This window comes from Phaethon aethereus (assembly GCF_964289735.1).
Source record: "Phaethon aethereus genome assembly, chromosome: 30".
In the NCBI taxonomy this organism is placed as follows: domain Eukaryota; kingdom Metazoa; phylum Chordata; class Aves; order Phaethontiformes; family Phaethontidae; genus Phaethon; species Phaethon aethereus.
The window spans coordinates 602703-626545 of NC_138606.1; the positions used below are offsets into that span (position 1 = coordinate 602703).

At 43.0% G+C, this 23843-nt stretch overlaps 1 protein-coding gene across 1 annotated transcript; it reads right to left on the bottom strand.

Moving 5' to 3' along the window:
- Positions 1 to 17277: 17277 nt before the first annotated feature.
- Positions 17278 to 23624, bottom strand: LOC309414652 (medium-chain specific acyl-CoA dehydrogenase, mitochondrial-like; the record flags this gene model as incomplete). Its single annotated transcript, XM_082012010.1, is given in 8 exon segments — positions 17278 to 17349; positions 20196 to 20444; positions 21129 to 21224; positions 21332 to 21472; positions 22347 to 22455; positions 22655 to 22785; positions 23569 to 23598; positions 23601 to 23624. Coding segments are annotated over 8 exon segments (852 nt in total).
- Between the last annotated feature and the right edge of the window lie 219 nt (positions 23625 to 23843).

Sequence of the window (23843 nt, forward strand, 5' to 3'; positions counted from 1 at the left end):
GCAGGAGCATCAGGTGAGCTACAGCCCAGGTCTGAATGGGGCACAGCAATGGAAAGGGGTGTTTCAGGTGACGTGAGAGGTCCCTGTGCCTGCAGGGGTTGGGTGAGGGTGCCTGGGTGGGGTGTACCAGCCCTGTTGGTCAAGCTGGCCCCCACGCCCAGCCCCCAACTGGTAACGACCCTGTGCTTAATAGCAGATCCAGGGTCAGCCCCAGCCTGGCCTTAGCGCTGGGGACTGGCCTTGTGAAGAGACTGTAGATGTTGGAAAGGGCATGGGGGAGGCAGTTCAGCTGAGAGGACACGTTTCAGGCACTGACGTGAATTCTCTTTGCTGCACAAGAAGGGGAACAGTATGAGCTCCAGATGGGCAAAGATGCCTGTGGGAGACACCCAAGCAACAGCAGTTGCTGGAAGAAAGACCGGAGAAGCACAAGGGACTGAAAATAGGCAGGACATCCTCCCAAACACATGACCAGGAGACTGGCAAAACCTAAACAAAGGTTAGGTGTCAGGGGAGAGGAGCCTGCCAGCTGTTTTATGAAGGCAGGGGGACGACAATGTCAAAACATCAAGGATGGAAAAGATGGAGAAGAAAACCAGCCCACTTCAGTGTGGCCTTCTCTGGCCGAAGAGTTCTCTGGCCTTGTCACCTTGACCACTGCAGCTACGAGCCACCAAGGACCACAGCCATCGGTGTGAACCAAGGGGCACCAGCTCCATGGGAGTGTGTGCTTGCAGGAAAGTTAGACATGTTAATGGCTTGCACGTTGGCAAGCCCTTGGCAAGATGGGACACAGAGCAGCCTAAACCATGACACTGGGGGAATGGACTTTGCAGGCTGTGAGGTGACTCCACCCTAAGAAGCTGGAGCAATCGCAGTCCTGCCTGCAGCACCAGCAGAATGACTGCTGATACCTGGAGGAGGTGCTGGAGATGGAGAAGCATAGAATGGGATGGATCAGTAGGGACCTTCAGAGATCATCTAGTCCAACCACCTGGCAAAGGGCAGGGACATCTTCCATTAGATGAGTTTGCTCAAATCCTTGTCCAGCCTGACTTTGAACACTTCCAAGAATGGGGCATCCACAGCTGAGAAGCAGGTTGTGAGGCGCCTGTGCCAGTATCCCACCACCCTCATTGTAAAAAACTTCTTCCTTATATCTAATCTAAATCTATCCTCTTTCTGTTTAAAACTGTGCCCCCCTGTCCTGTCACTACAGGCCTTGGTAGAAAGTCTCTCTCTGTCCTTCTTATAAGCATCCTTTAAATATGGAGGTGTCACAATAAGGTCTCCCCGGAGCCTTCTCTTCTCCAGGCTGAAAAACCCCAACTTTCTCAGCCTGTCCTCATAGGAGAGGTGTTCCATCCCTCTGATCATTTTTGTGGCCTCCTCTGGACCCGCTCCAACAGGTCCATGTCCTTCCTGTGCTGAGGGCTCCAGAGCTGGATGCAGCACTGCAGGTGGGGTCTTGCCAGAGCAGAGTAGCTTCCCCCATGTCAGACAAAGCCAATGCCAGCCATCTCCAAGACAGACAGGCTTCTGGCCAAAGCTGAACCCATCAGCAACACTGGTAGTGCGTCTGTGATAACATTTAAGGAAGACTAAAACAACTGCTAAGCAATGACAGCTGGGAGAGAGGAGTGAGAATGTGTGAGAGAAACCACCCTGCAGACCCCAAGGTCAGGGCAGGAGGGGCAGGAGGGCTCCAGGCACCAGAGCAGAGGGACCCCGGCAGCCCCGGGGGAAGCCCACGGGGAGGCCGGCTGTGCCCCTGCGGCCATGGAGCTCCACGGGGGAGCAGATCCCCACCCACACCCGGGGAGGGTCCCATGCCGGAGCAGGGGGATGCCCGAAGGAGGCTGTGACCCCGTGGGCAGCTCACGCCAGGGCCAGCTCCTGGCAGGGCCTGTGGCCCCGTGGGGAGAGAGAGGAGCCCTGGCTGGAGCAGGTTTGCTGGCAGGACCTGAGATCCCACGAGGGCCAGGCTGGAGCAGCCTGTTCCTGAAGGACGGCACCCGTGGGGGACCGAGGCTGGAGCAGCCTGTTCCTGAAGGACGGCACCCGTGGGAGACCCAGGCTGGAGCAGTTTGTGAAGAACTGCAGCCCATGGGAAGGACTCACGTGGAGGACCGACTCCAATGGAGGGACCCCACACTGGAGCAGGGGAAGAGTGTGAGGAGGAAGGAGCATCAGAGATGACGTGTAGTAAATTGACTGCAACCCCCATTCCCCAGCCCACTGCACTGCTTGGAGGGGAGGAAGTAGAAGAGTCATGAGTGAAGCTGAGCCTGGAAAAAAGGGAAGAGTTAGGGGAAGGTGTTTTTACATTTGTTCTTATTTCTTACTATCCTACTGTTACAATTCATTGTAATAAATTAAAATGCCCCCCAAGTCTGTTTTGCCCATGACAGTAATTGCAAGTGGCAGCCAGCAAAGTTCAACCCACCACAATTTACTTCTACACGTGTTTTACAGTGCACGTATGACTGCTTTGTATATTAGCATATATTAACACCACTAAAACCCTTCCAGTTAAGAAACAAAACATTGTCTAGCTGAAATGTTTTGTCTCTTGAACTTAATGTGGGACTGTTAAAAGCCACTCCAAGCTGAAGCCAGCCTTTACTAGGACACATCATTTTGCGGACAGTTGTCATTTGACAGCTACTCAGCTTCACAACCGAAGTCCTACAGGGACTGCAATCAGTTGCAGCTCCTCAGCAGACACCTGAACCACGTTGCTCCCAGCCTTCTGGTTTCAGAGACATGTACTGTCACCATACTGAGCACCATCAGCCAGACACAGCTTTAAAAATTCAAGCGTCAGGAACTCCAGTCTCCCTGCAGAGCAGAGGGTGGAAGACAGAATTTCAAGTCATACATCAGCATTTCCATCTGCAGTCAAGACTCCTGAAGCTGGTGGTAGACCTTCTCTGGTTCTCAAGCAGAAATCCAAATGTCTCCCAAGAGAAGCAGAAACAGAAGAAACATCCTTTCCCTTTCCTCCTTCCTTTCTTACGGTCAGAAATCGTAAGTCTGACTTTACCACCTGGGCTGTCTCAACATAACTGCAAAGCGTATCCTTGGAATAAAGCACATACGTCTGGACTTGAGCATATTCTTAGAAGAGTTTGTACACATACTACTTCTCCTTTAACCCATAAATCTTGTAAGGAGACCTTTAAAAATCACAGCTGACTTAAGAAATTAACCAGACCTCCTCCAGAGAAAGACTCCAATATATTAATAGGTTTTCAACCTACCATGGTCTACATTGTCATGCAGTATCACCTACATTATAATTTCCAGTGTCCTAGTCTACACTAGGCCAGAGATTTTTGAAAGGATTTTTTTATGTCTACACAACATGGAAAAAATATGTCAAATTTCTATATACTGAGTGTGATTCCCTTGTCAAAAAGAAGTGGCACTTGCAAATGTAACCTGGAATTAGAAAAAAAAAATTAAGTTTCTCTAACTTTATGAATAAAGCACCTGACTCATTCCCTTGCACACAAAGCTTACCATGACTTTTTTTTTTTTAAAGCCTTGAAAACAAATTAATTCCAGGCTTTGAGCAGAGAACTCATCAGGCAACTGGACAGCGGAATCATCGTTTGACCTCATCTAAAAGCCTTTAGAGAAATAAAGGCTTAAAAATTTCTTAGAGGCATTTAAGCATTTAAATACACATTCTCATTGAATTTCCGTACAAGAGGTCTAGAAAAAGGTATTGCGCCCAGGTCTATCTCACCACTAACTTGAATAGGTTGGACAAAACTAACCTGCCTGTTTGGAACAACTTTAGACCTTCTTTAAGCATAAGTATACAGATTATTAAACACTTCTTCCCCTTTGCTGGAATACCACCCAGTCTCAACCACAGTCTGTGAGATGTGAAAGAGGCAATTTTAGGGCTCCTGTGAAGACAGAGAGGACTTCATCCTTCACAAAATGAGTGCTTTCCATGGCTGGTTTTATTCTTAATTGCCAACACTTGATTACTTGATTGTAATTATTGTCTTAAAAGCTATGACAGACAACAGGATTTCAAGCCGGCAAATACCGGATTGACACTATAACAAGTCACTGTCCTGTACAGACTTTCTCTAGAGTACTTAATGGTAGCATGTTTCACACATATATATACACTCAAGGTATGCTTTATTCAAAACATCAGTGAAATTTTGTCTAAGGGACTTCAGTAAATTTATATATAGTTAATGAAACCATAATTTTTGATTTCACTGGTATCAAGCACTATCAGAAGCAAAAGCTTGTGTCTCAGTATGTGAAACTGATGTCAAACATGAATGGGAAGAATACAAAAGTGTGTGGCATTAAGTGCATAGCTTAAGTGAGGCTTTTTTCATATTCTTTTGAAGTTTGGTGATATACTCAAAACTTGTTTGTACAAAGACAGATGATGGTTAAAATGGCTGATATCACAGGAATACAAAAATTAAGCCATTCACACTCTTCCTTTGACTTGAATATTCAGAAAAATATCCAAAGACCCATACATTTAGATACAGATTAGAAAGGTTTCTACACCTCTTTTACACAACCAAAGAACATGTTACACAGATCATTAAAACAAGTCTGTTCTGTACAATTTATGAGGTGACAAAGCCCATAGTAAAACTATTGCTTTACTAGAGTAATGTAAACACATGTCAAAGCAGAATACGCCAATGATTTCAGAGATGACTTTCTAGCAGTAAAACCAAAGCAACAGGGCATATCAACCTTTTTTTTTCTGCAAGACAGCTCAGTCTGTACATTTGTTCTTGAAGGACATCTTCTGGCATACAAAAGACAGGATTGACAACCTTCATTTGTTCTTCTCCTAATAAAGCTAGTCCAGCAATTCCAAATGAGGTGTGAAATGGAACCACCTGGGAGAAGAAAGAAAGTTTATGTTCATCTCCAAAAGTCATCCAGCTTTCATTTGTATGGGATGAAGCTTTTGTTTGTTAGCAAGAGAACTGCAAACCTCCACGGCTGAAGATGCTGCTGCAACTGAATAAACTTGTAATTTGGCTTGCTTGTCAACACGTATTGGAGCAACTTCCACGGCATGCATTTACAGCACTATGATTTACTCAGAGATGCTTGTATATCATTTGCTGCTATGACAATTTTCAACTCTGTGTTCAGCAGGAAGCACTCATGTGTCCCCAGTAACACGTAATGGCATTGGACAGCAGAAGCAGAGATAAAAAAGACTGAAAAGGTAAATTTGATCAGCTCGAAGTGCCTCTTCCATAAATTCTCCATTTGCTCTTCAGCAACAGTTTAATACTCTTTAATGGTCTCTGAATACAGAGCTTTGCTGTAAAAATCTTACAAGGGGAGCAGCAACCTACTGCGGTATAAAACTGAAAGGAAAAAAAATACACAGAAAAAAAATCCCAAAGAGAAAGCAGCAGTTATCTGGTATCCAAGTATTCCTTTGCTGCATGAACTTTCCCCAGAAGCATCTATTATCACACAACTGCAAGAGGCTATTTAAATTCTCATGATATGAGCATCCTGTCAGTAGAATTAATTAGTCATTCTTACAAAATCCTATCCAAAACTACCCATGAGGTCTGGTGCAGGGTACACCCTGTTTGTGTAAGTGGAACTTCTGGATCGTACCACAAAGGTTGTATATTTCAGCAAACTGAAGCTAATTACTCTGTTATAACCACACACAGGAGCTCCAACCATTGATCACAGCCTAGAAGGTTAAAGCTACACAAGAACAAATCCTGCTCCTCCGTGGTTTGGCAACCATTACAGGTATGGTCAAAGCAGAGAGATGTGTGTGTTTACTTGCTCCTTCTCAGAACAAATATGTGGCCATTAGGGGAGCGGTAAAATAAATACGTAACAAAATAATAATTAAAAAAAGCAGTACACTTTAGGAACCACAGACTTTCCTTGTACAGATGGGCACGCCCAGAAAGGGGAATGTTCTCCACTGGCAAGTGTGCAAATGAAGTTACTCATTGCAGACTCAGCCTCTTGATGAACAGTATGTATTTTCAGGGAAGCCTGAACACCTAGAAGATGTATTGACTTGCCATGTCATCCTCTGCTCCGTTCTGTACCTCTTCTTTAAAAGCAAATACAAAAGGAAAAAATGGCTAATAAGCACAACTGCTACATTAGGTGCTAAGCAACTACTTATTGATAACTTAAGAAAAAGACAAAAGAGAAATCTTTATAGTCAACTGGTTCAAAACCTGAAATATGATCAAAATGTCAAATCAAAAGACTACAATCTAAAACTAATTAAAAAAACCTAACAGGATCTGTTATGACTGAGTTTCTGCAGGAACAAAGCAAAGACCTGTAAGCAATGTTTTGATGGTTGTGCCTACTTCCACTATAGATATTATAGGAAAAAGTAATATGAAATGACTGCTAATATAACATGCAAAAAACACCAAAGGTGCCTGCATTAGGTGGAGACGAACTCTGCGCACTTGGCTTTCTGGCAAAACAGAAATAGCTCAAGTTTAATCCCAAGACCAGAAAAACATTACGACTTTAAATGTTAAGCTTTTCTTGGGACATTCTGAAGAAAAAAAGGTCTTTCTGTGAGCTCCTTAGAAATAAAAAAAAAAATTTCTATTTTAACACCCCCAAACCACTTTCCAAGTGACAGAGCAGAATAAAGACATCCCCTGCCCCACCAGTGCAATGAATTATCAGCTTACAGAGAAAAAAAGCTACATCAGTTGTTAAAACATGTGGAGAAAGGAAGACACATGGAAAGCTGTAATAAAAATAGCTACAATTTCCCCCTGACCTTTGACAAACAAGCAGCCAAGTGTTCTGCAGGAGTTGCACTGAGGTCTCGTAACACTTTTAATTTTATCTGACCAGCGCCCTTGAAAGATGTGACCTTAATTTACCACTTTACTTGGACAATCTCAATTATTTCCATTTGAAATTAGACAGAACAGACCAGCTGAATGAACTATAACACACTCTCAGCCACATCAAAAATCCGTACCACGAGTCTCTTCATAATGCTACCCCAAAATCATCTTCCTCCTTCATCTAGACAAATGCCAACAAGAAGATTTATTCAGCGGGTGGGCTGGCACAGAACAGACATTGGGGTGTAGGGATTCTTAATAGCAAGCAACTCTACCCTACTCTTTCCCCAAATGTTTACATCTGGGTCACAAGTTACACTCAGATGAGAAAAAAACCCACTTTTTCAGTTGAAGATTTCCATTAAGGAAACTTTATTTAGATAAGAATTATTTACCATGTCTCCTGGTCTGTCAGCAAATCCTCCAGTCTCCCATCCTGGCCAGCCATAATAAAGCAGCGCAATTTCTCTCCGTCAGTCCAAACCTGCCAATCACCTCCAGAGATGCTAGCACCTACCATGAATAACGTATATCAGGTAACTGGCAAACAGAGAAGCAGAACATTATCTAATTTTGTTTTAAACACGACATTCTAAATTTTAGCCATGATTCTGCAAACTACTAGCTGTGCTACTGTAATACTATCGCAGAGAAACAACACTTCAGAGTTTCTTCATAGTAAAAGAAAAGAAAGTTTGTGGGTGCAGTCTCTTTTTAGGTAACATCCTCCCTTCGAGAAGCAAAAATGCCAGAATGTGATTTTTGAGACAGCCTTCACCTTCTATGGGAGAGGCTCAGAAACCACAGCAACTTTTTAATGAGTAATTTTTCAATTTTTTTTTAAAGAAAAAAATCTGTTAGTTGATTATCTGTTCATCAGAGGAGTTTATTCCAGGTTACACAATTTCCTGCTGTTACATGAAATACTATTATACCATCCAGTAAAATGGTAATCTTTTCACAAATCCTAAAGAAGACATAAATCCCAATGACAAAAATATTCAGGCCCTGATTTAACAGGCTACTGGTTCAAGCGGTTAGCAAGACACACCAGTACTTTCCTGAAGTGAAGCCTCAAACTAAGAATAGCTAAGGACTGAGTGACAAGTGTTAGGGACAGAGTGAAGAAAAAAAACAAACGCCAGTTTACAAAGCATTTCATAAAAGTCATGATGTTTTCCAAGATTATTCAAATTTAATAAAAATAATCTCTATTGAGCTGTGAAAAAACAGATTTTTTTCCCAGCTCGGCAGCCCTTAGCACAGGAGAGACATGGACCTCTTGGAGCGGGGCCAGAGGAGGCCACAGCAATGTTCCGAGGGCTGGAACAGCTCTGCTGGGAGGACAGGCTGGGAGAGCTGGGGGGGTTCAGCGTGGAGCAGAGAAGGCTCCAGGGAGACCTTCCTGCAGCTGCCAGGGCTGAAAGGGGCTGATAAAAAAGATGGGGACAGACTTTTTAACAGGATCTGTTGAGACAGGACAAGGGGTAATGGTTTTAAACTAGAAGAGGGTAGATTTTGACTACATATAAGGAAGAAATTTTTCACAATGAGGGTGGTGAAACACTGGCACAGGTTGCCCAGAGAGTAGTAGACACCCTTTCCCTGGTGTCCTGGTTTCAGCCAGGATAGAGCTGGTTTTCTTCACAGAAGCCAGTGTGAGACTGTGTTTTGGATTTGGGATGAGGAACTGTTGATAATGTGCTGATGTTTTGGGTTGTTGCTGAGCAGTCAAGGACAGTCCAGCTTCTTATGCTGGCCTGCCAGCGAGCAGGCTGGGGGTGCACGGGGAGCTGGGAGGGGACACAGCCGGGACAGCTGACCCAGACTGGCCAAAGAGATATTCCCTACCATCCGACGTCATGCCCAGTACATAAACTGGAGTTGGCCAGGGGGGCGGAAATCGCTGCTTGGGGACGGGCTGTCGATCACGGGGTGGGTGAGCGATTTCTGTGTTGGGCCTCACTTGTTCTTGTGCGTTCCTTTGTTGGTATTATCATTGTTGTTCCCTTCTTTCTTTCTGTCCTATTGGGCCGTGTTTGTCTCAACCCACGAGGTTTTTCCTGGTTCTCTCCCCCATCCCACTGGGGGAGGGAGAGTGAGCGAGCGGCTGCGTGGTGCTTGGTTGCCAGCTGGGGCTAAACCACGACACCTGGAAACACAACCCATCAGGTTGGACGGGGCTCTGAGCAACCTGATCTAGTTGATGATGTCCCTGCTCTTTGCAGCAGGGTTGGAATAGATGACCTTAAAGGTCTCTTCCAACTCAAAGATTCTATGATCCTATGAAAAGCAACCATATAATACATTCTCTGGTCACCCACTGAGTCCTTCAGAAGGTACCTAATGTTCACAAAGCCACTAACCCAGCAAGTCAACATTTATTTGATGCAACCGGTCTGTTGCAGCCAGTAATCCTGTGACACAATACATCCAAAATTACAGAAATAGGTTGATATTGAAAAACCAAGCATAGTTGAGCAGAGTAAATACAGAAAATTCTCAAAGCAGATATCCAATCCTGTACATGTGATGCAAAATAAGTATGCATCTCAAATGAGAGATTTGAGTTTATAATGTGTTCTACTTTCTCATTAGATTAACGTTGCCTTTGTGTAACTCGGAAACAAAGGTCTGAGACAAAGAAGAAAGTTTTAATATGTAAAATCAATCAAATGTGAGTTTTGTAAATTTCCTTTTGTGTGCCAGGATTGTGTACGAGAAACTACTGTGGAGAACTTCTTTAATCTTAATCAAGTAACTGGCAGGAACTGATAAGAACCAGTACAATGTTAAGATACAAGCTAAGCAAGTAGGTTAGAAAAGAGTTTCTCTGGAGGACAGACAAGTTAATGGGACCAAGTACTGCAAAAACCCACCAGAGGACCACCAACTCATTTAACAGCGCATGCATCAGGGATATTTGAGCATGTTAAACATTTCTCAGAAACGTCATGAATATGCTAAACAATTGCAATGAATATGAATGTATGTACTCTATACGATGCTAGTAACACTAGGTATGCATGTTAGGAGAGATATCTCCCATGCATACGGCGCTGTAATAAAGATGTCTGCTTAATAACACTTTGTTGTTATTAAGTTTGAATTTCTTAAATTTGAATTTCTTTGAATCAACTCAAAGGTCACAGCTGGAAAAAAGAGGAGTTTCCTGGGTCTCAGAGTAATTCTAGAGCTATAGTGGTGATATACATCAACATTAGATCAGATAATACATGCCAACACTCATCACTGACCCAAGACATGCTTTAAGTCTGGCAGTGCCTCCTCTTCACCTCTAAACAGGGCAGTGATCTGCCAACTTCCCAAATAACAGATTTGCAATATTCACGTATCTTACAACATTGCTGTCCTACTATTTTGTACTTGTGATAACAGAAAAGTCTCATTATATTTTCTCAAATTAATCGCTATACGTCAGTCCCCTTCTGAACTTCCCAGCTGGATTTTGCTTGGTTGGTTTTTGTTGCCAGACCACCCCAAAACCCTGTTACTGGAACAAAATAGCAAAGGCATCAGTGCAACGCCAAGCACAAGCCTAAGCATGCAAGCTGAGCGTACGCTGCCACGACTCGCGCACCTATCGCCTGGTGTCACTCTGACACAAGGGACTCCACCTACTCTAGGGAAGTACCAAGATGTATCTGTAGCCAGAGGGAAAACTGATTGCACTTCTAACCTGCCAGGCGGGCGCGTACAAAGGTCAAAAAGGGACACAAGATCAAGTATGCCTCTAGTGATGAAAATCAGATGGATAGCGATAAACAGCCTATCTGGAAGGAACGCCAAGGTAGAGATGTATTCTTTTAAATTGGCTTGCTGAGGGGAAGACCTTCTTCTGGCATGAAAACCTGCCATCTGACTCGCTATGTCATGACTTTTAACAAGCAAGTAGCAAAATTACAGAGATGGGGAAATGCTTTAAGTCTGGCAGTGCCCCCTCTTCACCTCTAAACAGGGCAGTGACCTGCCAACTTCCCAAATGACAGGGACTTCTTTACAGGGGCTTTCCAGACCTTTCTAGGGTGGCGAGAAGGAAGGCTGCCTAACTGGGATTACTTAATACCCGTCTGGGTTGGGGGTTTTTTCCCAGCTCGTCCCCAAATTATAACCTCCCGAGTCTCTACCGGGCTTCTCAGATCTGTCTACCTATTTGTTCCTTTACTTTAACTACGGGACGGGCACTTGGCAAACAAGGGAGGTACATCAACAGGCACTACTGAGGGATCTGTGACCAGTACCCCGTGCAACACAGGGGACGCCTTGCACCACGACAGCGCCGGAAGGGGGAACACCCTCACCATCGGCTAAAGCACTGTGACACCACCTCCGCTGCTCCTCCTCCTCCCAGGACCGAGCTAGGGACTCGTGGACTTTTTAAAGTCAGAGTCTGTGTTATGATCGCGCACTAACTATTAAGCATTTGACCAGATCTGCAGAGGAGCCACGTGACTGAAATGCCTCAGGAACAGAAAATTTAGGCAGTAGGAAAGCCATGCTCATTGCTAGGGAATTCTGTGTAGCAATAAAGCTACGCTGACTGATGAAGTCCACCTAGAATAATACAGCTCCAAGTATAACTACAAGCCGGTGGCCACTTCTCATTCTACCAAAGAGCCTTAACACCAAGAGCCTGGCTGTCCCCAGAGCACTGGGTAACGCTGCATGACACAGATGTTGGAAAGAAACTTCTGTAGGCAGTACATGATGCTGGCTAATTAAAACACTCCCACAAGAAGAAAGACTCACCCGTCCTGCACGCGACTCAGAACCAAATCCTCCATCCAAGCGCATACAGGAAAAAACAAACCCTACTGCCTTCCCCACATCAAGAGCATCCAGTTTTCCCTGCAAGGCAGAACACGAACTAATGCACTGTGCAGCCTAACCAAGCTCCCTACTGCAGAAGCTTCAGCACTGCTAATGACAAGAGTCGGTACTTGTGAAAGCGAGGATATGGGACTTACCAGAAGGGCCAGGACTGCTGCAGCGCAGGAGAACCTCGCAGCTGTTTCTCCTAGAATGCAGGGGGGGAGGGAAGAAATAAACATCATTTTTTCACAACAAGAAACATACATTCAAATCACCACTGAAAACAGGAACAAAATGCTAAAAACCCGGGTTTTACACTGAACAAAAAATACCCTAACTAAAAAGTGCCCCTGCAAAGTTTCCATTTCCTTCCCACGGATAATCTCCTCAACAGTCGACAAGTGCACATTACAACTCCAGTGATCTGTGTGTTTGCTGTGTATGAAAGAAAACAGCTTCCTTCCAGCTGGTGTATATATCCAGATCTATGTCCAAATAAACTCCAACAGTGCAACCTGCAAAGAGCTGTGAGACCTTAAACTTTACCTGTAGTGCCCTAAAGGATAAACGCAGCGGTGCGGACTCTCAGGAATACTGGGGCACAACTCTTGGCCTGCCCAAGTCACTCATGGTGCTCTCAGACATGTGAGCAGAAACACAAACCACTGTTGGTTTTAGAGCAAGACTGACTAGAGCTGCAAGTTTTCTCTGGCATACACACTCCTGGAAGCTAAAGCAAAAGAAGCCACACCTGCAGGTGAGCCGCTGCTGGGCATGTCCACACCAACAGACCTCTCCTAACACACTCCGAGCAGTTAATACCCCAAGGCAACATTCGAAGTTGAACCTGGCCACAAGTTCTATAACAATGTAATCTTGGGGTCAAACTGACGCAAGTCTTTTCTTAAGAAATCCAGAAAATGAAAGTCATAAAACACCCACCCTTTTCTGCTGCATCACGCTCCTTCACTTGAGCTTTTATTGCACTTCAGAAACAATACGATGAACCCCAGCAGAAAAGATCTATAACCGTAGCGCGCTCCCTAAAAAACAAATCTGAACACCTGACTGTTCACTGCGATCAAAGGAAGGTGTGACATGACCCTTCAGGCATTCTGAACGTGTAGGTGCGACTCAACGGTGGTGGCGAGCCAAGAACACGCATGCTCATGAAGACATGCATGTTAAGTTTACCACCAAACCTCTACATCAGGACTTGCTGACACTGTTCAGCTTCGGGTATCTACAGCTGCATTCAGTTAACGTGAAAGCATCTCCCAGTAACAGCCAGTATGAAGCCGGGAATGATACCTCTCTAACATGAAAATGGAAGAAAAAACTGTGCCCCCTTCTCCTTACACTGGGCTAAGGTTTGTGACAGTAATTTGATGCCACAGTTTGGAAAAAGCTCAAGGTCGCAGCCAAAAGAAACTGGAGTTTCCTGGGTCTCAGAGTAATTCTAGAGCTAAAGTGGTGATAGACATCAACTTTAGATCAGATAATACATGCCAACACTCATCACTGACCCAAGGCGGCAACCTCCACCTGCCCTACCCAAGGGTTTCAAATGGAACACGCTTTCTTCCTAACACAGGACACCACCTTATATATTTGTAACTCCATTAATGTATTTCTTCCATGAGAGGGGACTAGAGATACACTGAGTGTTATAGCTCTCAGAAAAAAAACCCTGCCTCTCAACAAGGGTGTGAGGGTTGTTGCTCTTAATGAAAGCACAGCTGTGCTGAAATAAGTCGATACTTACACAGCCACCTTCCCTTGTCCCATACGAGCTTATACAAGTAACGTGCTTGGGCACCAGGTTTTCGGATCGCATCCTGTCGCGGTGTCACCTTTAAAAAGCATCAACAAAACATCAGATGCGGTGTCAGCTCGGGGGTTGCCGTGCCAGGAGGTAATTCGGCCCTGTTCGGACACAGACCTTTCTCTGCCCACCCGACCGCGGGTGCATTCCCACCTCTCTCCCCGGGGAAAGGGTGCAGAGGAAACGTCCCGACGAGGCCGAGGCAAACCACTGATTCGCCAACCGACCGCCCCGACCAGGTTGAGGCCGAGACCCTGCAGCAGGCTCCGGGACCCCCCCCACGGGCGCGTCCCCAGGCCCTCCCGCCGCCAGGCGCGGCCCGGGCGGGGTCAGCCGCACCGCCGGGTCCCAGTGCTCTGCTGCAACCGGAGCGAAACCCCCGCACCGCCCGCGGGCCGCACACACCGGCCGCCCCAGGCCGGGCCCTCCCGCGCACGCGGTAGCAGCGTCCACCTCTATCGCCACCCGCGCCGGAAAGAACGTCCTGCTGCGGGGCGGGGCCAGAGGTACCTCCCCGCAGGACCCCTCTATAGTTGTCCATTCATTCGCCTGACCCGCGCTGGCCGACGGACGCAGTTCTGCGGCCGCGCGGGGTCCGGCGTCAGGCGGGACGCCGTGCGGCAGGGAGGACCCCGCGCCGAAGCGGGATCTGTGCCGTAGGGCCTCTGCGGAGGATCTGGGTCTAGAGCTGAGCTCCGGAGCAGGTGGGGGTAGCTGCGTTTCGCCTCCGAAATAAACCCTTTTTCTTCCTAACTAAAGCTGGTTAGTGTGATTGCGCTGTTAATTACCAACGTTGGAGTATGACAGCCGTTACCGTTGGCGGGCAGGAACACCATTTTGAGGCTATGCAAGAAAAAATATGTATAATGTTGGCTACTATAGAGCAATTGAAAATAAGCTTTTTTTTTTTTTTTTTTTCTTCCCGGTGTGGGTGTGTCTGGCTGAGGGTATGAGGGATTATGGCGGTGCTTTGGGTTTTTTGACGGATTTTGGTGGGAGTGGGTGGGTACTTTTTTAAATACAGCAAGTACTTGTCCAGCATGTCACAGTATTGATCTTCCCGCAGGTAAATAAGATGGCGGCTTATAGCCATTAAGGACAGGGGGTAGTGTTTTTAAACTAAAAGAGGGCAGATTCAGACTAGATCTAAGGAGAAAATTTTTCACACTGAGGGTGGTGAAACCCTGGCCCAGGTTGCCCAGAGAGGTAGTCGATGCCCCATCCCTGCGAACATTCCAGGTCAGGTTGGATGGGGCTCTGAGCAACCTGCTCTGGTTGAAGATGTCCCTGCTCATTGCATGGGGGTTGGACTAGATGGCCTTGAAAGGTCCCTTCCAACCCAAACCATTCTACGATTCTATGATTCATTAAGCAATGCAGACTTCATACCTGGGGATGGGATTCGCACCGCTACATTCAGTAGTGGGTGACAGGGACCGTAGTGAAGCAAAGGTGTTTTGGTGAGCAGCTGCAAATGAATTCACAGAAGGGTTCAGGTGGGAAGGGACCTCTGGAGCTCATCTAGTCCAGGCCCCCTTCTCCAGCAGGGCCACCCAGAGCCAGTGTCCTTGGAACGTGTGCAGTTGGGTTTTGACTGTCTCCAAGGATGGAGACTCCACAGCCTATCTGAGCAATCTGTGCCGGTGTTTAAAATTATGTTATCTTGTGTTCAGGTGGGATTTCATGTGTTTTAATTTGTGCCTATTGCCTCTTGCCCTGTTGGTGGGCAGTACTGAGGAGTGCCTGGCTCCTTCTGCTTCCCATCCCATGAGGTGTGCATGCACATTGAGAAGAACCCCCTGAGCCTTCAACAAGCTGAACAGTCCCAGCTGTCTCAGCCTCATGCTCCAGAGCGTTCGCCATCGTTGTGGCCCATCCCCGGACTCTCTCCAGTACGTCCATGCCTTGGACATGGGGATCCCAGCACTAGACACAGCACTCCAGTGCAGAGTGATTTCCCCAGGAAGTCTGGGGAAAGGTGCATTGTGCCAGTGCTGAAAGAAGAGCCTATCCAAGGTTAAAAAAAATCTCAAAAAATTCCTCCTCAGCTGTTCTTGCTGCAGGTACAGTTAAGTATATATACTGATGGAAAGGAATAATGGGTTTAAATATAGTGGATTTGAAAGAAATGTGATTCTGCAAGTCATTCTTAAGGAAAAGCTACACACTTTCACTTGAGTCATCCTAATTGAATATTTACTTGCCTAGGAAGTGGAGTAGTGAAAGAGGCCACGCTCGCTGAAGCTGATTTTCTGTTACTACTGGATAGTATCTAAATGCTTAAGACAGACACACGTGCAGACAGCAGCAACACAGGCCTTGCCAACGCTGAGCTGGGAGGGCTGTTCAGCTGCTGGGAGCTGTGGCGTAGTGAGAACTGCAGCACAGCTGTAACCTACTTCAGACACTGGACAACTTACCTGAAATACAATTTAAATGACGTGACAAGCGAAGTAAATAAAAGCAACCACACCTCTCTGCTTATAAATAGCTTTTTATTAGACTGCAGCAATGACTCTCAGAAGTAACATTTTGATCATCCAATTTTACAGTGAAAAAACATTGTGTCGTGAGGTTCTCATTTCTTGCCCCTTACTGTATTTGTGCTTTTGGGGCAATATCCAAGTTTAGAACAGTGTTGAAAATAAGGCAATTTCCTACAGGTTCTTTCACATGGGATCGGTTAATATGAAAACACGTTTAAAATTAAATGACCATACTACTTTCTTCCCCATTATGATAAAAACACGTACCTGTATTTCTCAAGAGCTGTACTTAACATTCATTGATAAAGAAGTCTTGCTTAAGGTGCAAGAAAACAAGTAGTTTCTTCATAAATGTTATGGATTTCTTTGAGGCACAGAGATGAATGCAGTGAATGACAATGTCTGTCTCTGCTGGATTCAGGTGAATAAGATGGTTAAGTCACTGAAAAGAAGCCCTATGAAACGAAACCTAGTTTTTGTTCATACTGAGTCATGGATGCATGTAAAATATATATAATCTGCAAGTAGTAATCCAGCCACTGTTTGAGAAGAATAACAGCTGTGTTGTAATTGATGCAACTGTGTTTCTGAAAGATCCAGAAGTCAGTATGTATTCACTTTCAAATTTTTTTAAAAGATGCAAGTTTCTAAAGGCCGCGAAACCACAGTGTTAGCATATTGGCAAGTGGTCATCTAGAGACTATGTACTGCAACATGGTATTCCTGAGGAAGCAGAATAGCTTTTTTAAATTTCCCTGAGATTTATTAATTTGATATCCACCCAAACTCCAGTGATAAAACAGCGGGAGCAAATCTGTATCGTTGTAATCAATACAGAAACACTTAAAATCCAATTCCTTGTTACATACTGAATGCCTTCACAGACAAAAAAGAAAAACAAACCCTGAATTTTGTTCACTTTTTTGACCATATAAATTTTACAGGCAAGGTGTTTACCTCTTCTCCCACCAAAAGCCAAAGATTTGAGTGAAAGAGAGTGAGTGGGAAAGATAACAAACAATCACTTTGGGATTCAGAAATGTTTAGAAAACACAAAGTTTGTTAGTCAGAAGGAATGAAGTGAGAGGATGGATGGGGAGTACATAGGCAGTGCTTAATCATGTATGCAATTAAAAGATTTTGAAGTAAAAGGGTTTTTTTTCCACACCTATCTAACTGTATTAAGAAATGCACTAAAATCCTCTTCCATGAGAACACAGAACACCACAGCAGTGCCAGATGTGCTTGATACATTTCTTTAAGCCTTGTATTTGCCAACATGTTCACGAGCTATGATCATCCTTTGAATCTGAGCAGTTCCCTCATAAATCTGAAAAGAAGAATTAAAATAATGTTAGCTGATTGCTTGTAAACCTTCACAACACTAATCCAATGTGGATTAGGATGTGCAGAAAGACAGAGAAAACTGAAAAAATTCCAGTGTGACTTGAGTAACTGGAGTGGGCTAAACGCAGTAAATCCCATACAAGATATTGAGAAACCGTCATGTTCTTTCAGATGCTCTTATCAAAACTCAACAAGGTTGTCATGAAATTAACAGACATAGTGGGTGAAGAAGGATGGGGAAAATATCTTATCTGGGGAAGAAAACACATAATTTAGGTTTTACAAAGTAGGTTTTAAAACAGTGGGTGGAAGGGAGGAGGTGACCTGTGTGCTTTGACTAGCCTTTTGTTCCTTTTCATCCATTTATTTCCACCACTCCCTCTTAGCTAGTAGTCTCTTCAACACGGTATTTAATTTTTCTTCTTTTTTTTTAACCATGTATTCTTACATTTCCCCCTAGAAACATTCTGCATCCTCCCTCTGTTCTATTTGTCTTACTGTCAGCAAAGTCAGAGATACACAAGAAAACGCATATGTAGGTGTAATGCAGAAAGGCGGCCATGTACTGCACAGGTACAGTGCAACGGGATTCGAGGGCAACATAGTTTAGGGGTTTAAGTGTTTCAGCTCCCCGTTCTGGCAAAACTTACTTTAGCAAATTGCTCAAAGGCATGCAAATTCACTTTCTCTGTAGTCATAAAATAGGGATAATCTTCCCAAGAACTTTGTAAAGCTTTTAAAAAATAAAAGCATTAGTGTTTTGGTTCAGAGGAAATTGTTCATTCTCAAAGTGAATTCTCTGACTGCTGCTAGCCCCATACCGGCCCAGTTCACCGAGCAGATTTTGCTTTGTGAATACTCAGTGCCCTCTGGAGTAAACTGAATTGGAAGCTCTCCTCTCCGCATGCACCAGTACCCTCCAAACCCTAACGAAGACATGATGGTCCAAGCCTGTAGCTGGACCCTTACAACGACATGCGTAGTGGGGACGTGCAGTCCAAACAGGCCTGCTGTGAACTCGGCCTCCCCACACGGCGTACAGTAGGTGCAGGGGCCTCAGCAGCTCTTCCTGCCATCTCCTGATCTGCTCCTGCTGCACTAAACTACTTGCTGATGAAGGCAGACGTGAAACTGAAGAATAAAGACATCAAAATCAACAGTCGTCTTAAGTAACGACGAGAAAGGTTTTGGTTTGTAAGTCAATGGGAGCAGTTTCAAGAATCATTGACAATTAAAGGGAAGTTTTCTGCATTTGAGAAACTTAAGTTAGGAGTGTCTATCACAGTGGTCTAGGTTTGTAGCCAGACAGAAACACAGAGCAAAGCGTGGACATGTAAGAATGTCACCAGTAAACACAGTAGCAGAATTGTGTCATATTGAGAAATATCAAAAATGTGGAAGAAAAGAACAGGTGGAAAACAAAGTTTCTGTACATGAAACATATGGCCAAAAGCATGCCATCTGGAATTGGGCAGTAATATAGATGAGTGTAATCAAGAGACTTGGATGAAGTAACCATAAAGAGAAAAGCCTTTCCTGTATTCTTTTGGGGATGAAAGGGAGCAGAAAAACACAAAAAAATGTTATACTAAATCTGATTAATTTGAACAGTTTAAAAAATAATAGGCTAGCCATGCATTCGTGATGCATCAGCATAACGGAAAATCTAAATAACTGCGATCCTGTAAAATCAGTCTCAATTTTCAAATGAACTTCTAACACTCCCACTCTCTTTCTCTAGAAACACATGGAACCTGACAGGAAAAAAGCCCAATCATAACAAAGTTCAATTCCTCATTCATTTCCTCACTTGCACAAGTGCAATTAGTACTAAGGACCTTCAGATCCTGAAGCCGCAGTTTTCTATCCTTAGAGAAAAAATCTTGGCTAGTGAGAATGCAGCTGACTTTAAAATGAAAAGTAAGAGAAATTTCAACCTAGAATCTTAAGAATGACAGCTGCTATAACTAGCCTTACAGATCATGGTCCACATGCACTTCTTGGTATCATCTATTTTGATATGTTTTATCTAGTCATTATTAATGTCAGAAAGAGGTGAAAAGATAAAGATTACTGGTTTTCCTACACATAATTAAATCATTCTTGCTGAATAAAGAACTGTAGCATAGTATATGCTAAGAGAAGAATTATGCCATGCAATTATTTCTTAGTAATAATACTGCAGAAAAAGATCTGGGGATTACGGGTCACTATAGGCTAAACATGAGTAAATATGAGCCAGGGGGATGGGCAGGGGTGGTGGTTAAAAAAGGCTAATCACTCCAGGTTGTGCCACACTTCTGTTAATACAACATACGCAAGATAATTAATCCATGATACTCGGTGCTGGTGATATCTTAACTGAAGTAATCTGTCCAGCTTATGATACCAAAGTTGCAGAGAGAAGGTTTAGAGCACAGCAAGAGGCGATGAAGAGGACAGCATTATACAGAAACCACCTCTACTTACAGAATATCAAAGCAAGCACTGGTATTTTGACCTGTGTTTTCTACAGTGTTTTTTTTTCTAAGAGTTCAAAAGCTTCAAAATGAAGAGTCCAGGAATTTCAGAGTTACCACATCAGAAAAACAAAACCACACCACTAAATTTATTTCTTTCGTGTAGGTTAAGTTGTTGATCTAATGCAATGAGTTTTGTATGCAAGAATTTGCCTGATTTGAATGCCCTTTCTTTAAATGGAAGGATTATTGCTCTTATCCTCAAAACTTTTTTCATATGTGTGCATCATGATTTCAAATAAGTAGCCATTAGTTTATTTTACATAAAAATATGAATTACTGTAAAGATCACATTCCCTCTTTTACTCACCTGGTAGATTTTAGCATCTCTCATTAGTTTTTCTACAGGATATTCAGTATTAAATCCATTTCCTCCAAAAATCTGCACTGCGTCCGTAGCTACTTGGTTTGCAACATCACCAGCGAACGCCTTTGCAATGGAAGCATAGTAGGTATTCCTGCGACCAGCATCGACTTCCCACGCAGCTCTCTGGTAAGCCATCCTAGCCAGTTCCACTTTCATTGCCATTTCAGCGAGCATGAAAGACACCGCTTGGTGCTACGAATGATGACATAAACTAGGTTAACATTGCCTGCTTACAATTCTGTGACAACCAAGAAGAATATAGTCGTCTTAATTTGTGAATTCAACACACTCAGGAAATTGTACTTGAGGAGTTCTACAGAATTTGGATCAGGCTTTCATAACTCAATGTCAAATTAGACTTTTGAGTTTTTAATTCTAAAATCCACTTAGTCACAGGAATTAAGTATTGAATTATGTTGTCATTTACTTTTTATGAGATCTGTATTTAGTTTGATGTTTATTGATATTCCTGTAAGCATGGTAAGCACTGTGATTGGCAATGTAGTCTATTAGTGTTAATACTGTGAGTCTTGTTTCACATACCTCAGGGAGATTTTTACCTTCCCTGGAAATACCTGCTCATTAGAATTGAAGAACTTAAGTATGTCCTGAGAGTACATGAATTTCAGGGGTTTGGGTGGAGTTTTCTTTGTGATTTTACTATTATCATCGATAAGTTATTGAAGAATCCCAGGAGTTACTGCATAGCTGGATTTACTTAGTGCTGACCTATATACTTGAAAACCCAAGCAATGGCAGAGATATAATAAATCATACCCCCTAAATATCAAGGAACAAACTTGAAAATTCAGTAGCAGTGTTTCTGGTATGAAAACATAGCTTTTTGATGTATTTATTTTTATATATTTAACTTACTTCAACAATTGGTTTCCCAAAGGTTTTTCTCTCCAAAGCATATTTAGTAGCTTCATCGAGTGCTCTTTTTGCTAACCCAACAGCACCAGCTGCTACCTGAATTAAATACACCACAGAATGAAAACCAGATATTTCTATTATATTTTTTAAGTAACTTGTTTCTGTTTTTTTATTTTATTTTAAGTATATTTTAAGTAACTTACAGGTGGTCTGGTCTTATCAAAAGCTCCCATTGCGATTTTAAAGCCAGCTCCCTCAGCTATTAATACATTTTCTTTTGGGACTCTCACATCTTCAAAGACAATACCTCTTGTATCAGAGCAGCGCTGACCCATATTCATTTCCTGAAAAGGGAAGTTTACAGAGGTGCAACTGAATTGGATTCTTCCAAAGTACAATATGTTTTCATTCTTTAGTTTACTCAAAGCATAAAGCTTACCCCCGCAACACTTCAGTTTTATCTAAAAATCAACATATACACAACAAATACTAATTCTGCATTTACAGACCGGCATGCCCTTAATGTGTCAAAGCTGGGCAGTTTACTTTCTCCATATGTGAAATTAATTCTGTAGCTCTAATCACTCATTTGTCTTCTTCTAGTTCAATTATATCCTTTGAGATGGGAGAGGAAGGAGTAAAGAACTTAAAATGCAGGCAGAAGTAAAACACACGTGTACTACAAACAAACAAACGAGATGTTCAAGTTTTCCAATTCCTTTCCCAATGTCAAATGTGCCTGCTACTACAAATAGTACTTTCTTTGTTTTCTTCCTTCTTCTGCTCCGCGCCCCCCAAAAGAGAACTAGCACCAGCATCTCCGAGGCCAGTTCCTGGCGCAGGAGTAGCTAACATTAAAGCACAGTGGGTGTTTGTGGCTAAAGTTGTCCACCTTGCTTCTTACACTTGCAAGGCATGCTACTTCATATTTATTGGCACTTATCAATTAAACGGTTCTCAAAGATTATTTTGCAGCTGTGCAAAGTCATCTTACTTTAGACCATTCCAAATAATTCCTTATGTGAATTAATAACATTATAATTACTATGTTTTATGAATAGTTTCTATATGCTGTGAAAATGAAAAGATCATTGTACAGGCATATGAAAATGTTCAGTTGCTTAACAGTCTTTTTTCTTTAACGGCAATTTGTTGCATTACTAGTTTAGAAGTGAATAGTAATGCCTGCCTTGTCACATCAAAGATAACACCGTTCACCTTTCTTCCAATTTGGATTCCAGGGCTATTTGCTTCCACAATGAATCCAGTAAAAGCTTTGCTTGCAGGAGCTTTTGGATCCGGATTGGTACGAGCTAACAAAAAATACCTAGTGTGAAACAAAGAAGAGGGGAGTCAGTTTATCCTCACAATTCACGATCAGATACTTCTTTAGGTAACGTTACATCTTTTTATGTGTGTTTGCACAATATAATAAATCTATCAATAAGTTAACAACCCTTTTTTCTTGTCCCTTCTAAAAATAAACTGGAAAGGAGTGACGGAGAAGAAGTCAAAAGTCAACACACCAGTTTGCTTTCCCACCATTTGTGATCCACATCTTCTGGCCATTAATAACATATTCATCTCCTTTCTTCTCAGCCTTTGTTTTTATACCAGCCACATCAGAGCCTGCTCCAGGCTCTGTTACGCAGTAAGCCTAAAAGAAAATAAAATGCAAAATCTTGATGAATAAAAGTTCTACCTTTAAGCAACCACAAATTATTGCAGAATTATGTGCACCAAACTGATCTATAAAAGTTTTATGTGAACTGCATGGAAACCCTCAAAATATTACATTAAACCCCCCCCCCAACAACTGTCTGAGCAAGAATCCAAACATGTAGGGTTAATTTTCCTTATAAATCCATAATAATACTTAAAGTTGTCTTTTAATGATAAACAGAACCATCCTGTAACTTTTAATTAATAGGTCATCACTTCCTTATGCTTCACAAACTCTGATATGAAAGCTGAGGATCTTTAAAATCTGAAAGTAGGACCACAGAGTAACTGTGGTCTTCATTTTATGAAGCTTAGTTTAGATTTTAATGCATTGCACATGAATCTTTACTTCTTTCTATGTATACAAGTACTACTCAGATAATATTTAAAATTCAGAAATGAAGTTTAATGCCCACCTGAGTTGTGTTTGTGCTCATATAAACCTTGCATTTTTTCTTAAACTCCTATGCCTTCTCTTGAAAGTGAATTAAAAGGTATTAAATTTTCAGTGAGTGACTCAGGATGGCTTTCCAGGTAATATCTTCTCTGCTTATTGAATACATCTACTTCAATATTCCTTGTCTTTCAGTAAATACCACTGTTTGTTTAAAAACCAAAACAGGCTAAGTTGTGAGTAGATATCAGTGTTTTAAACAAACAAACAAAACTGATTAATATGATTTAGGAACATTCTACAGTGTTCCTAAGCTATACTTACACACATCATTGGTTCCTCTGTCATTCTTCCTAAGTATTTTTTCTGCTGCTGCTCATTTCCTGCAATGATTACTGGCATTTGCTGCAAGAAAATGTTTAGACCATTAATCCATCTTTACAAAAGGCATAGACTCTAGTTTAAAGGAGGTAAAAAAAAAGACAGAACTTACCCCTAGGGAGTTTGCCTCAATGGCAGTTTGGACCCCCGTACATCCATAAGCTAGCTCTTCTGTAATAAGGCATGCTTCAAAACTGCCAAGGCCAAGACCACCTACA